The 15,084-nt window shown below is 36.3% G+C and overlaps 1 protein-coding gene across 1 annotated transcript; it reads right to left on the reverse strand.

Annotated features, from left to right (window-relative positions):
• Positions 1-3,210: 3,210 nt before the first annotated feature.
• LOC137715514 (E3 ubiquitin-protein ligase WAV3-like) lies at positions 3,211-8,432 on the reverse strand. The gene is made up of 2 exons (XM_068454863.1): positions 8,181-8,432; positions 3,211-5,590 (listed from the first exon to the last, which is right to left on the reverse strand). The coding sequence occupies exons 1-2, from the start codon at positions 8,421-8,423 to the stop codon at positions 3,656-3,658; spliced, it is 2,178 nt and encodes a 725-aa protein (XP_068310964.1). The 5' UTR covers positions 8,424-8,432; the 3' UTR covers positions 3,211-3,655.
• Between the last annotated feature and the right edge of the window lie 6,652 nt (positions 8,433-15,084).

Raw genomic sequence — 15,084 nt, forward strand, 5'->3', positions numbered from 1 at the left:
ATATGTTGAAATCTTTATTCCTTAGATATTTTTTTTTTCTTCTTCATTTTCTCTCCAATATCTAGGTTATAAAGACTATGAACAAAAATTGAAAAAAAAAAACTGAAACTGAAAATCAAACCAAATCGAACTACAAATTGCAAAAATTGAACTGAACTGAATAGTAACTTGAGTTTCATTTTCGATTTTTGACACATCCCGGTCCGGGCCCCCACCACATCCCAGGCTCGACTCCACCGTAACACGATATTGTCCGCTTTGGGCCCCGGCCATGTCCTCATGATTTTGTTTCTGGGAACTCACACGAGAACTTCCCAGTGGGTCACCCATCATGGGATTGCTCTCGCGTGAACTCGCTTAACTTCGGAATTCCTATGGAACCGGAAACTAGTGAGCTCCCAAAAGGCCTCGTCCTATGTAGAGATGAGAATATACATATAAGGCTTACAGGATCTTCACCCCTAGATGATGTGGGATTTTACAATCCACCCCCCTTAGGGGCCCGACGACCTTGTCGGCACACACTTTCGACTAGGGATTGACTCTGATACCAAATTGTCACATCCCCGCCTGGACCCCCACCACATCCCGGGCTCGACTCCACCATAGCACGATATTGTCCGTTTTAGGCCCCAACCACGTCCTCATGGTTTTATTTCTGGGAACTCACACGAGAACTTCCCAGTGGGATTGCTCTCGCGTGAACTCACTTAATTTCGGAGTTCCTACGGAACCCGAAGCCAGTGAGCTCCCAAAATGCCTCGTACTAGGTAGAGATGAGAATATACATATAACGCTTACAGGATCCTCACCCCTGAGCGATGTGGGATCTTACAATTTTGGCAAATAATCAAACCGAATGATAATGAACCCATCCCTAAAAATGACCTTCATGTTTTTAATTAAGTAATTTTAGTGTTAATTTTCATAAATGAGGTGAATTAGTAATTTTATACTTGCCTTCCCAAAAGAGGGTTAAAAGGCATTTTTGTCTTCCATCACAACAAAAAAGTTAAGGACAGTAACGTAATTTCACAAAACAAACACTCTTCCCTTCTCCTTCAATTTAAAAAACAAAAATAAAAATTTCACACTTTTGACCAAAAAAAAAAAAAATCATACTTTATGTGTGGACATATACTAGTATCTATTATAACAACTTCATCTACCACATACATAGCGTGCGCATTAATTTGAAATAAAATTTAAGGACAGTAACATAATTTAAAATAAAATTTTCGCATTAATTTGGTTACTTATCTAGCTAGAAAGCATTAGGAACATATTGTTTATAATCAAAGGGAGACTACGAAATTTACACTTAGGACATCTTCAACCTTTTAAAAAGAAAAAAATCATTAAACTAAGAGCTAGTTGGGAGAAACACCGCCAATATTACCATGCTTGAAAATTAGCAAACTTTTTGATAGGGCTTTCGCCCATGGGCCGCATTTTAATAGAAACAATATTTTATTAGCACAAAAACAATTACAATCAACAAAGAGAACACTTGAGCTCTCGCCCAAATCCTCCGAAAACCAAAAACAAAGGGGAGTGTAGTCAATTTGAATTTTAGAGAATTTTACAAGTATTTTTTACGTGAAAGATTTCAAATGATTGTAGAATCCTTACAATTTTCAAATGGATTTTCAAGGATTCTTATGGACCTTGATTAAATATTTGAATGAATTTTAAGAGATTCTTGTCATTTAAAAAATTATTTTTTAAATAGAAAATAAGATTAAACATAAAAATAAAATAAAATAAAAAACTTCAAAAAAAAAATTGAAGAACTTTGCCCAATCCTCCTGTGTAATGTAACTCTAATCCTCCATGATCCTCCACAAGCAGAAAATTAAAATACAAATCAAGCTCCCCGAAGTCTAACTTCCACCACCATACTTATTCAAGATGTGGGGTAGATAAAATGGTTGGGTTGAGGGCTTCCCTGACGAATTCCACCTATTAATGTAAAATGCCTTGCCATTCAATATGAGCTGAGTCCCATAATCCATTCCTCCCCACAAATCTCAACTTTGTTTCGTCCTGAAAATTCAACCCCAAGCTACCGAAAGATCATATAAAGCCCCAAAGTTTAATAATTTGATTTGGGCTTTGTCTAAATTTCTTTGAGCTTTGTCTCAATTTTATGGCAAACCTTCAAGCCTTTTCCCTTCCAATTTGTTGTTCCTAGCCGCGAGTCACTATCCAACTGTTCCAGCCATTCGGCTCCTCGAGTGCCTTCTCCATGGATTTCGATTGAAGGTATGCTTTGGGTTTTAATGGTTGCTAAAGTTCAATTTGCACGATTTGGTAAGATTATGGGAGCGCTTATAGCACGGGTGGCTTGCCCACCCCCGTTTTCCCTTTATCCTTTCGGTTCATTGGTTCTTCTCTTGACGAAGGCGGCTCGGCGGTGGTGATGCAACTATTTTGGTGGAGGAGGCTAGTTCCTATTTTTAGATTTAAGGTTTTCGGTTTAAGGATTGCCATGGGGCTCATTTTTGGGGTTTGTTTCCTTGTTTTCTTTTTGTATTTGGGATGCAGTTTTAATTTAATATTGTATATTATCATTGGACTTTTCTCACTTTATATCGATGTGTTTTAATGAAATTAGTTGTTACACCCGAGAGAGAGAGAGAGAGAGAGAGAGAGAGAGAGAGAATGTGAACGAAATTTGAAGGTTCCTTAAGTAAACAAGTTCAAGCCTAAGAAAAGCCCCCTAAAATACCAAGGCTTGTAAAAGAGTCCAAATGTTGGCGTATTTTATGTAGGAAACAAGGTTTCCAAAGGAAATAAACTTGGACAAAAGATGATGAAAAGTTTAGATATTCCGACCAAAAATTGAGAATGAAAATACTCATCATTCATCAGATTCGAATCTAAAACATGTTATTTACAAATGAAAAAACATACCATTAAATTGTAGTACTAGGTGGTATCATATTCCTGAAATTGAATATGAAGAAATGAAAGAAAACAAATGAAGTGTTCAAACGGCTTTTGGGGGTATAGTTATTTCAAATACATGTCAAATGTAATTCATCTAGTTATTCAATCGAAATAGTCACCCTAAAGTTTTCTAGTTTATGTTGCAAATTGTCAAACCCAAATCCATATTTCAAACCCCTCCACCCAACCAGAGCTTTTTTTTTTTTTTTTTTTTTTTTCTTTTTTATTTTTTTATCACTTCACTCAATTGAATAAGTTAGAAGATTAGTAGTTCTTGAGTTCAAAACCTCAAAGCAATGATAACTTAGTGAAAAGAATGAGTAGATATACCATTATCATATATTCAAGTGAATAATTCACTCCAAAGTATCCCCACAATTAAAAGGCTATACCCCCTTCTCTTCTCATACAAACAAAAGAAAAACTAAACCATAAACAAAATTAAAATAGAAAGACCTCTACACCCACCTCCTCCTCCTCTCTCACAATTGATCTCAGCCCCCATTACTCACATTTACCCAGTTCTTATTCATGTACATGTGATAACAACCAAACATACTCCCCCAAAAGTTAAATCACCCAAAATTCCTCTGTATCCCAGTTATGTCCCCGACTCCCTGAACCACGAAGAAATTAACAACGAAACAAAAAGGTTCATTGACGAAGAACATTTGTAAGGTGAGGCGAACACTACTTTTGAGGATTATCGTGGCTGTGGCTTGGCAGGAAATGACTGAGCACTGCTGAGGGCTCGTCGGGGAGATGGGTTCCCTAACAACATGGTTTGGGAACGTGTCACCATGTCTATCATCGATGGTGTTTGGTAAGATAGCACAAGGCTAGTGCTATCTGTGGAATCACCTCGAGCAGTTGCCCTCTGCCATGAGTGTGAGCTCAATCCTGATAAAACGTATGCTCTTCCCGATTCCTCATATGCACGACGGTTTCCCATCCTTTCTTGCATCTCCTTTAACTCAGCGGAAAGTGAGACACACAGGCAGTCACCAGCTCGTGCGGAAGCAGTTTCAGACAATGCCATACGACAGCTCTCCAGGACAGAGACTGCACCAGCCAAATCACCGTTCTCAGCTGCTACTCTAGCCTCGGCCATTGCTTGTGCTGCACGAAGCCTGTTCTGCTGCCTATCTACTTCCAGTGACACTATTAGTTGTCCTACTACTTCAGGCCTTTGGATCGTGACTTCACTGCCTTCTTCCAAATTCACCATTTCTTTCGTAATGGGATCTCTGTAAGCATAGCTAACCTTTATCAGCGACATGTCATCACCAGACACATCATCTGGAATATTGATTGTCACCAAAAAATCCCTTTCTTCTTCAGCATACAGGTCTCCAACATCAATAGAACCCATTCTTGCATCAACCATCATGCTGGTTCTGTAACTTCCTGCTTTTATTGATCCAAGTTGCAAACTCGTGTGAACACACTCAATTCTAACCTTTAGTTCTTGCACCACCACACTCAAAAGGCCACCAATACACTGTGCAAATGCATCCTGAATCACACTCTCAGCTTCTATGAAAGAAAATGTTCCACCAGAAATTTCCGAGATTGAATGCATCGAGGCAGCATCATGGTCTGCACCAAATCCAAATGCGTGAACTGGAATCCTCAAGCCTGCTGCATTATTGCGACGGATAGAGATTGGGATAAGTGATTGGTAATCTGATCGGGGATGGATCCCACTAGGACTACTAACAGTGTATGTATCCTGCCCATCAGATAGTAGTATGATACTGCAAACTGGGTTCTTCCACTTGCGATCTACTAACACCTTGGTACCTTTCCTAAGAGCCTCAGCAATGTTTGTCCCACCACTTGAAACCAGAGAGTTTACCGCCTGCAATGCCTGCTGTCGCCCAGTATCTGTCATCCGACGAAGGGGAAAAAGCCGGCGGGCAGTAGATGAGAAGGCAATTACAGACAGCCGATCAGATGGACCAAGGTTCTGTACAACAAATCCCATTGCCCGTTTCAGCAAAGCAAGTTTTGTACCTGCCATGCTGCCACTGATATCAAGCACTGTCACAAGATCTACTGGAGCACGAGAAATTTGAGATACTGGTGGTGTCTGGTTTCTCCTGCTATTCTGTCTTCCACTTGTAAGAGGAGCCTTCAGGTGGATTAGAACAGTGAAGTTATCATGTGAGGCTGCTCTTTGAACAGCCGGAACTTCAGGATATGTTTTGACCTCTATTGTTCGAATAGAATTGTTATCATAAGCATCTTCAACAGATGCGCTTTTGTTGGAAATCTCAGGTTGCTGATCTAAGCTTTCATCATCGTCAAATATAACTGGTTCGGGAGTGTGAAAGAGTGAAGAAACCGGTCGGGTTGCATCAACTCGTGGGGAAGGAATTTGTTGTAAAACGGTCATCCATGCATCATCTTGGGGCCAACCAACAGGGTTAATTCTAGAACCACTGCCTGAAAGGTCAGAAGCGGGGTTCTGTAAGGGGATTTCTTTCCACTTTGCTCTGCAAACTGGACAAATTTGGTTTCCATGTTTTACATTAGAAGTAATACAATGGAAGTGGAAAGCGTGGGAGCACTCTGCAGTGAAAATGGCATGCCCCTGTCCTGTCTTCATGGTCGTCAAGCATATTGGACAGGTGCTCTACAGTCAAGAACAACCTGGTTAGAACAATGTAGGCTCGTACTACATTCAGAACGGAAAATGTTGAAGGTACACAGGCAAAATATATTAAAGTTACGGTTTGTCAACAAAAGTGATCCTTAAATTGACTACAGAAGGCACCTCATATAACCTACCATTGAAGGAGAAATCTAGGATAAATTCTAAAAACCAACGATAGTTTATTATCTGATTAACATCGCATTCAGACCACTTGTAAAAATAAATTTAAAACAGGAATATAACATGATTTAGCTTTCTAGGGTTTCACAGAATTGGCTAGAAAAATAAAACGCATTGTTCAATATTTTTTTTTTCTGGATCACACTATGTTTCATATATCTTTCTGCACAAAATATTACAATTGATTAGATATATCTTCTTCAAGAATTCCATTTATCATGTAGTTATTGCAGTTTACAAAGAAAAAGATTCGTTCAGAACTTTATATTTTTTATAGTTAATCACTTGCTGAAAAAACTGCATTTCTACACGTCTCAAAATTAAGATTAAGGAACGATTGGATGATTCGACACATAAACTTGATGGGATAACCTTTTATCAGATCTACTTTACCATAAGCTTCGATGTGTGGGTTTGAAACCGATAACTCTCCAAGAAAATCATTTAGCTATCACGGCAAGCTATGAAGAACAGTAATTTAAGCACATAAAAAATGAATGTCCAATATGGGAATTACAAGAAATTATACATGCATGTCCATGTCTTTGTGTACAATGAGCAGGCACTTTTCCAATCAAATAATAATAACAACAAAATAAGCATCCATATAAACATCTAGATTTCGTTTCAGCCCTTTCGGGGACATGAGTTCTTAGTTTTCAGGTATCATGGATTATTAAAATAGTACCTCTCAGCTTTAACTCAAAAACCACTATTTGCATTTGCCCTAAAAACGTAGATTTGCATTTGGGGACTTGCATCCAAATCCAACCCTTTAATTTAGAGAATCTGAACCCTGGCTTATAAATATTAATCAGAATTCTTTGATGCATGAGAATATTTGGAAGGGTCAACACTCCACAGTATCATATTAAAGCTTTAACCCTGCAGCTCCATTTCCACTTATGCATAAAAAGGTGAAATATATTTCATCGTATCTACAGCACAGTAACAGTTGGTAATTTCGAGATTCTTTATACAATTTATTAATCATTTTCTTGGTCAATGATACAATTAATTAACTATGATCAAGGGGGTGCCTAGTTTAATCAGCTAGGCAACAAAAGGAGGTCAATGAGAAATGGTCAAAAAAATGGTGGAGGACACCATGGGAAATTCCATCGATCAAGGGGATGACTTTTCAAAAGCAAAGAATAACAAAGCAATTGCAGACTAACGATAAACCTTTCAAGTTGGTACGAAAAAAAGAAAATTGAAGCTCATCAAAAGAAGAATGATGGATTGCTCCTCTCAATTGCCTCTTCAATTCTCCTTTGGTTGCTTTTGCTGATGCTCATTGCAGGAAAGCTCACAACAATCAAAGGGTCCACAATCTATAGAGAGAGAGAGAGAGAGAGGGAGAGAGAGAGAGAGAGAGATGTGTGGAACAGCGCACTTGTGCTGACCAGACAAAGCACTTTCCCTTGGAGGAAAGGAAAGGTACAGCAGCCAGCAGGGACTCAGCGAGTGAAGTGTATTCCTTTTCTGATGAAATGTTAGCCAAAGGACAATGGTCCTTAAAGGGGACTAGTCCACTTTCTCTATCCCCACAACCACAACCCTTCCTCACATCTCTCTCTCACTCTCTGCAAATAGCTGAAAACAACCTGACAACCAATACCCCATATTCACAAAACTCACATTATCACCACTACCCCCCACCCCACCAACACTACCATCATCTACCCCACACCAACAAATACACAAAAGAAAAAAATTTCAATCATGATTAGGAGTTGGCATCGCCAGTAAATTATCATAAAAAATATCATAAACATGTTACTTATACCATCTTTTTTTGTTTATGCTAGTGATATTGGGAGATGGGAATTCAAACTCGAGACTTCAGATGCAAGGAATAATGTTCTTAACTAACTAAGTTACGCTAGCGCAAATATGTTTGGTTACGCCTTTACCTACCATTGAGTGCATGTAAAGAACTGAAATTTAGTGTTCAAAGAAAATATTTAATTAATTTCATTCACTATTCACTACGAATCTACCATGGATATTCAACAAATAGCAAACACACATCTAGGGACCAAATGGCACAACAAATTAACAAGAAAATAAACCCAAATGATAAAATTGCACAAATCAAACAAAACCTACTATTGAGTGCATGTAAAGAAATGAAATTTAGTGTTCAAAGAAAATATTTAATTAATTTCATTCACTATTCACTACGAATCTACCATGGATATTCAACAAATAGCAAACACACATCTAGGAACCAAATGGCACAACAAATTAACAAGAAAATAAACCCAAATGATAAAATTGCACAAATCAAACAAATTAGCAAACATTGACACAAACAACAACAAAACCAATAACCAAAAGCTTAACATGCAAATGAATTTTCAAAGAATACAGAAAAAATCCAAACCTTGGAGGACTTGGTTCCAGTTTTGGGCAACCGGAGGCCGGAAGACGACGGCGTGGGCGTGGTGGGTCGGCAATCGGAGTCACCACCCATCGGAGAAAGCAGAGAGGACGATGAAACGGCGTCGGAGAATCTAGATGCGGCAACGTCATTCGATGAGGGTGACGGTTCCTCTCTGGTCTGAGGAACATAGAGACATGAATTCAACCCAAGAGCTAGCTTGGCTTTCCTCCATTTGCTTCCCATTTTTTTAAACTTGTTTTTTTCTCAGCTCAAAATCTTAGTAAAGATCCAAACTTTTTTCAGATGTTGAATCTGTGACCCATACCCATGATATAAGGTGAAGAAGCCATGGTGGAAGTGTGGAGGTGGTGTGTCATGTTGCGGTGGTTTTGAGCTCAACAAGAAATTGAATAATAAAGAGGCAATAATAAGTGTTTGAAAAGTTTGAGGGCAAATGGTTTTATAGGGACCATGTAGAAAATGAAAGGGGAGACTAGGGGTGGCCATAAAAACTGTTAAATCGGAATATCGAATCGAACCATGACAAATAAAATTGTAAAAATCGCATTGACCAAAAAAATCAAAATCGAAACAAAAATTAAACCAAACCATTTCAAACGGTTCTGGATTGAAAATATTAAGAACCGGAGGAATTGAACCAAATCGTTTTTAATATAAATTATTATTTTATTATTATTTTTATATAAATAAGACACTTTTCCAAGAATATCATGTGCATAAGCCCAATATTTTTCTTCACTTCTCTCCCCCTCCTTTGTTGTTTTATCACTTTTCTCCCCTTACATTATTTTTCTCCATTCTTTTCTAGTATGTTATGCATTATGTACATTTTAGTTTTACTTTAAGATCTACACTTTGGTCTTGATATGAACCTTTCTATCTTTTTATTTATATTTATATGTACACTTTCTATCTTCTGGTCACAAATCTTGTAGATCTAGTAGTGGAAACTTAAATTTACTTGAATTTGTGAGTAAAATATGTGTTTGGTAGTAGAAGTAGAAAATTAGGAAAAACATATATATATTTTTGGTTAGAATCGTAAACCGACATGAATCGAACCAGAACCATCATGAACCGAATCTTACAATTTTAGTAATAAATTTAAGCAGAACCGCACCGAACTGAACCATTGAAATTTTTCAGTTCCAGTTCTATTTTGAGGGTGGAATTGGGCCTAACCGGACCGTGCCCACCCCTAGAGGAGACTGATAAGTTATCTTTTTAAGTAAATTGTAGCAATGATAATTTAACTTTAACTCAATTAGAGCAATGACCCTTCAACTAAAAATCTATTACCATAAGTCCCTCAACTCATCAAAATGTGCAGCTATGGTCTCTCAACTAAAAATCAATTACCATTGTTCCCTCAACTTTAATCCAACTGGAGAAATGATCCCTTAACTTTAACTCAATTCGAGCAATGTTCCCTCAACTTTAACCCAATTGTAGCAATGGTCCTTCCAACATAACTCATTTTGACAAAATTCTGACGAAATTGACGAAAATGACCATAGGTACACGTTTTGATGAGTTGAGGGATCCCAATTGTAGCAATGGTCCTTCCAAAATAACTCATTTTCACAAAATTTTGACGAAGTTGATGAAAATGACTATAACTACACATTTTGATGAGTTGAGGGACCAATGGTAATGAATTTTTAATTGAGGAGCCATTACTCTAATTTGATTAAAGTTGATGGACCATTACTACAATTTACTCTATTTCTTTGGTACAATTAACATGAATGATTATTTTTTGACATTTATTTCAAAAATGATCAAATCATCGTTGTGTAGTCAGTATGTTATCATATTATTATTGTGTAGTTTTTATATGATTAATATGTCATCGTTACTAAAAATGATTACTTTTACAACTAAATATAAAAGTGATGTAGTTTTTTAGATATCTGAAAATATTGTTACATTTCATTCACTCAAATTATAATACATCCATTTGGTTTTTGCTAATGTACCCTAAATATGAAGCATATCAACTTCAATTTTTTACACACATCACAACACACAACATAACTTACGTTCACAACATCATCAATGTTTCTTGTGGGTTATTTTTTTGGGATTGAATATACTTTTTAAGAGCATTTTCGAAAGAAACGTTAAATATTGAATACCAAATTTCAACTTAATGATCAACTGATGTGTTTAATATATTATTTTGTATTTTAATATATTACTTTTTCAAATCATAGTAAATGCTAAAAAAAATATAATAACTTCACTTATGCCAAGCATTTAATACAAGGCCAAGGCTAGCCCAAAAAAAAAAAAAAAAAAAAAAACTGAAATAATTATTTGGCATATGAATTTGCACTTTTGACCCCAACTGCCAAGCCTTTAAACCATTTAGCTTTTGGATGATCAGTTGGAACGAAATGAGATGTTATTTTTTACTGTTACACGTTCACTTGACAATTTGAAGCATCGGTTGGTGGGTGGGAAATCCGGCCTTGAAATTTTGGGGCCCTAAAGTTAAACCAAGCCCCCAAAATTCGAACTAACTTCGAGTTTTTGTATTTTTATTTATTTTATTTAATATATTTACAAATAATGAGTTATAAATTAAAACCAAACAGAAAAATTAAAGTGTACTAAAAATTAGCAAAGCATCTAGTTTGAGGTTTTTTTTTTTTTTTTTTTTTTCTTTTTCCTTCTCAAAATCTGGTTTGAGTTTCAATGGACCTTTTTATGTCTTATTTATTTACAAAAATAAATAAATAAAAGCACAATAAAAAGAATTGTGAAAATCCTTCTTTAGAGACAGCTGCTACAGTACAAGTATATATACTTCTATGGTCCGCATGAAAAAGTATACATCCTTTCAGTGGTGGATCTAGAAAATAATATTAGGGGGGGAGGGGGGGGGGTCAGTAAGAATAGCATGTGCAACGCGCAATTTTTTTTTTACCAGAAATAGCATGCATATCGCCATTTCATCTAGTCTTGGTAGGCCTGAAGTCATTTGAAAATGTATAATGCACGTCTGTTAATGCCTCATTTGTGAGAGTAACTAACATGTTCCAAGGTTGCTTCCATATGAATGTTTAACAAAGAAACACACTTATCTTGAACACATTAACAATGTTTGATATCATTGCATCCTGTTAATATGTTTATCCAATAATGATGATGCTTTGTTATTCACTGAGATCACCATTTCATTCGCTCTTCTTTCAGACATTTTATCATGTATGAAGCCAACTCTAATCTTCAAAAGGGCAATACCCAAGGTATTCATGGACATTCATCGAAGTTCGGAGGATTAGCACCCAATGTATCTATGGATGTTCACCGAAGTTCAGGTGGTCAACTGACCCCCTACCCCTCAATGCATCCGCCACTGCATCCTTCTTTAGAGATAGGTTAAAATACAAAATTAGGGACCCCCTTGTGGTCGGAGTCGTGTGCGGTGGCACCACCTACACACCCTCCGAGCTGGTGGGTAGGTGGAGATGGTAAAGAGATTGGAGTGGTCAGAGAGGTTCCACAACATCCCTTTTCTTTTATCAGCTGCGGGAGGATGACAACAGAAGTATTTGTTTTTTGTTTTTTGTTTTTTTTAAAAGGGGCTAGCTAATGACTTTGTCACAGCAGTCTACCTATTCTTTATAAGACCGAAAAAACTCAGAAAAGACATTTCAGCTTTCATTGACCACCACCAATACTAGAAATTGAACCTAGAACGACAACAAAAGTTAATTGCCCAGAGATACACACACAAAACATTTTCTGCACACATGCATAAAACAATAAGGAATTTGTATTATAATTTGTTAGAAAATTAGGAAGGACTTTTCTCTTTCTTGTAAACTAAATTACAAGGGAGCGTCACACAAGCAACAGCTAATAAATACAATAACATTTTGGATGGAATATCCAAAACCAAAATAATAAAGAATATGATTCTTTTATTTTTCCTTTCAAATTCTGGAAAATCGACCGTTCCTTGACAAATGTTGTCGACATTATGCCCGACACATCTCACCAAATTGAGCTCTCCGGTAACATTGCTGGACGAAATAGAATCAAAACGAGCCTTCAACCCATGAATGTTGAACATATCAGTCTTAAGCCGACGGAATATCGGGCATCCCCGACTTACAACATCAATTACAAGTTTAGAATCTCCGTCAACAATGATATTCTTTAAATCATAAGAGTGAGGTCACTTAATCCCGTAAATAAAGGTTGAACTTCCGCTACCTGCACAGAGACGGCAGTGACTACAAAATTACGAGCGGAGGAGCATGACCCGTATCTGATCCAACTTTAGCACATAAAGCTAGGACATATGAGTGAATGATCTATGGAAAAATGCACACAAAATATACTTGTTGGATGGTGTTAACGGTGTAAGTCTAGGAAATTTGATTTAGCTCAATAAACAATTTCATTTTAATTTTTTTTTTTAATATTTTCACATAGGTTGATAGATTATTCATTTTAAAGCATACGTCACTAGAAAACAATTTTGAGTAGATGTGTTGTCCACACACCGATTTTTATTTTTTGCACACCTTTTGTTATTTTCTATCATTCGATTTTTTTCAATTTATTTGATCTGACCGTTGAAAATTGAGAAGATTGTATAGAAGGTAAAAGAAATTGTGTAGATAGCACCACCAATCCATAAAAGGACGTTTTACAAAACCCTTCACCTGCATCACCGTGACACCCTCCAAGTACTTGAAATCAAAGTCAAATGTAAGAATAAATGCTATATATTACTTGGGTTACAAGATACTTCTGCTTATAATATGGCCGATTTCACGTGGAAAATTTTAGACCAAATTTCAAATACACCTATGAGGAGCAATTATGAACCGCTTCCAAATCTCAACCTAAAATGGAGGCGCATGCAATGTAAGTGAACCAAAGCAGTGTATATCAATGATATCCATTTTTCATTTACTCATCATAATGAATTTCTATCTGTTCTGATATATATATATATATAGGGACGTATATGTGGTATCATATTTTTTACACAAAGTTTGACACAAATTTTGGACCATTAAATTAGTCCACTTTTAGTGGTTGAGATGTCATGGCCATTAATTTTCAGTAACTCCTAGTGTAACATCCCACATCGTTCAGGGGAGTGAATCATGTAAGCCTTATATGTAAATTCCCATATTTACCAAGCACGAGACCTTTTGGGAGTTCACTGGCTTTGGGTTCCGTAGGAACTCCGAAGTTAAGCAAGTTCGTGCGAGAGCAATCCCATGATAGGTTCTGAATTCGAATCCTCTGCTTAGTTCTATCAAATTTTCCTTGACGATGAAAAGAACATTATGAAAAAAGAATGCAACATTAGGTTTGTGACGTACAATGCATGCTTAAGTATATGTGACCAATTAAATGAAGCGAAGATCATATTCAAACTAATCCAAGAAAGAAAACGTAAGAATATTGATAGAAAATCATGTGCCCAGACTCTTCTTCAACTCTCTCTCTCTGTTTCTCTCTCATAAGTCATATGATGAAGGGAACTCTACTTCTAGGGTTCATTTTTTGTTAAGCAATGGGGCCCTGCATTACTTCAGCCCAGTTGACTTCGACTCTTCTTGTTAGTTTCTATGATGAAAAGAAATAAAATTGATATATGGTTTGCCTAATTATCACTTTTCCACGCTGCAAGCATTTTTCCCATTATTCTTCTGCTTATAGCTGTTTACACTGCACGTCATATGTAGACTTGGACATAGAGAGTAATATTGGTCTACACTTTCATTTGTATCCCAACTTAATCACTTTTACGGTTCAGCATGCCTATTTGGTTTTATCAAAAAAAAATTGTATCGGTATAATAAAAGTGAAACAATTTGATACAGGGTTTTTTATTATAAATGAACTTTGAAATTGACCAAACTTATAATTTTAGTTTATGAATTTGAAAATCAATAAGTTTCGTCCCTTAAATTTACTACCTCACATCGATTTAGTTCCTGCCATCCAAATCTGTCAAAATTTTTATTAATCTGCTGCCCAAACAACCAATGATTTAGCACCATGTAAACAAGACAAAAAAAAAAAAAAATCAATTATTCAAAATTAAAAATAAAAAAAAATTAGAACCCCAAATAACAAATAAAAATAAAAAATAAAAAATAAGGCTTTTTAGTCAAAATGGTTCCTTAGATTTGCATAACACATCACTTTGATCCCATTTGCATAACACATCACTTTGATCCCTGAGATTGAAAATCAATAGAAATGGTCTCTGAGATTGTCCATCATCCATTATTTTGATCATTCCGTTAAAAACTTTGTTAAGTGTCCCAGCTCTTAGCCGAAAGTTTGGGCAAATTTCAAAGCTTTGTAACTCGATCGTTTCTTAACCAAATTCGACCCATAATATATCAAAATGAAGATAGGAAAGTGTAGAACAAAATTATACCTATTTGGAAACCCAATGGTTGCCAGAGATGGCTGGAAAATAGCCTGAAAGGTAATTGGTTCGCAGGAAAACTGGAAAACTCGCCGGAAACTAACTAAACTTTAAACGTTCATAACTTCTTCAATACTCAACGAAATCAAGTGATTCAAAAACAAAAATCATACTTCTCAATGAGATGAAGAGAATGGTATATTTATCAATGGCTAAATCGCCTTTTTCGGCCAAATCAAGGCAAGTTAGCCATTAAAAAAAAAAAGGTACCATTCTCTTCGTCTTATCGAGAAGTATGATTTTCATTTTTGAATCACTTGATTTAGTTGAGTATTGAAGAAGTTATGAACGTTTAAATTTACTCAGTTTCTGGCGAGTTTTCTAGTTTTCCCACGGACAAGTCACCTTTTAGGCTATTTTACGACCATCTCTAGCAACCATTGGGTTTCCAAATGGTATAATCTTGTT

Source organism: Pyrus communis, chromosome 14 (assembly GCF_963583255.1).
Source record: "Pyrus communis chromosome 14, drPyrComm1.1, whole genome shotgun sequence".
NCBI classification, from domain to species: domain Eukaryota; kingdom Viridiplantae; phylum Streptophyta; class Magnoliopsida; order Rosales; family Rosaceae; genus Pyrus; species Pyrus communis.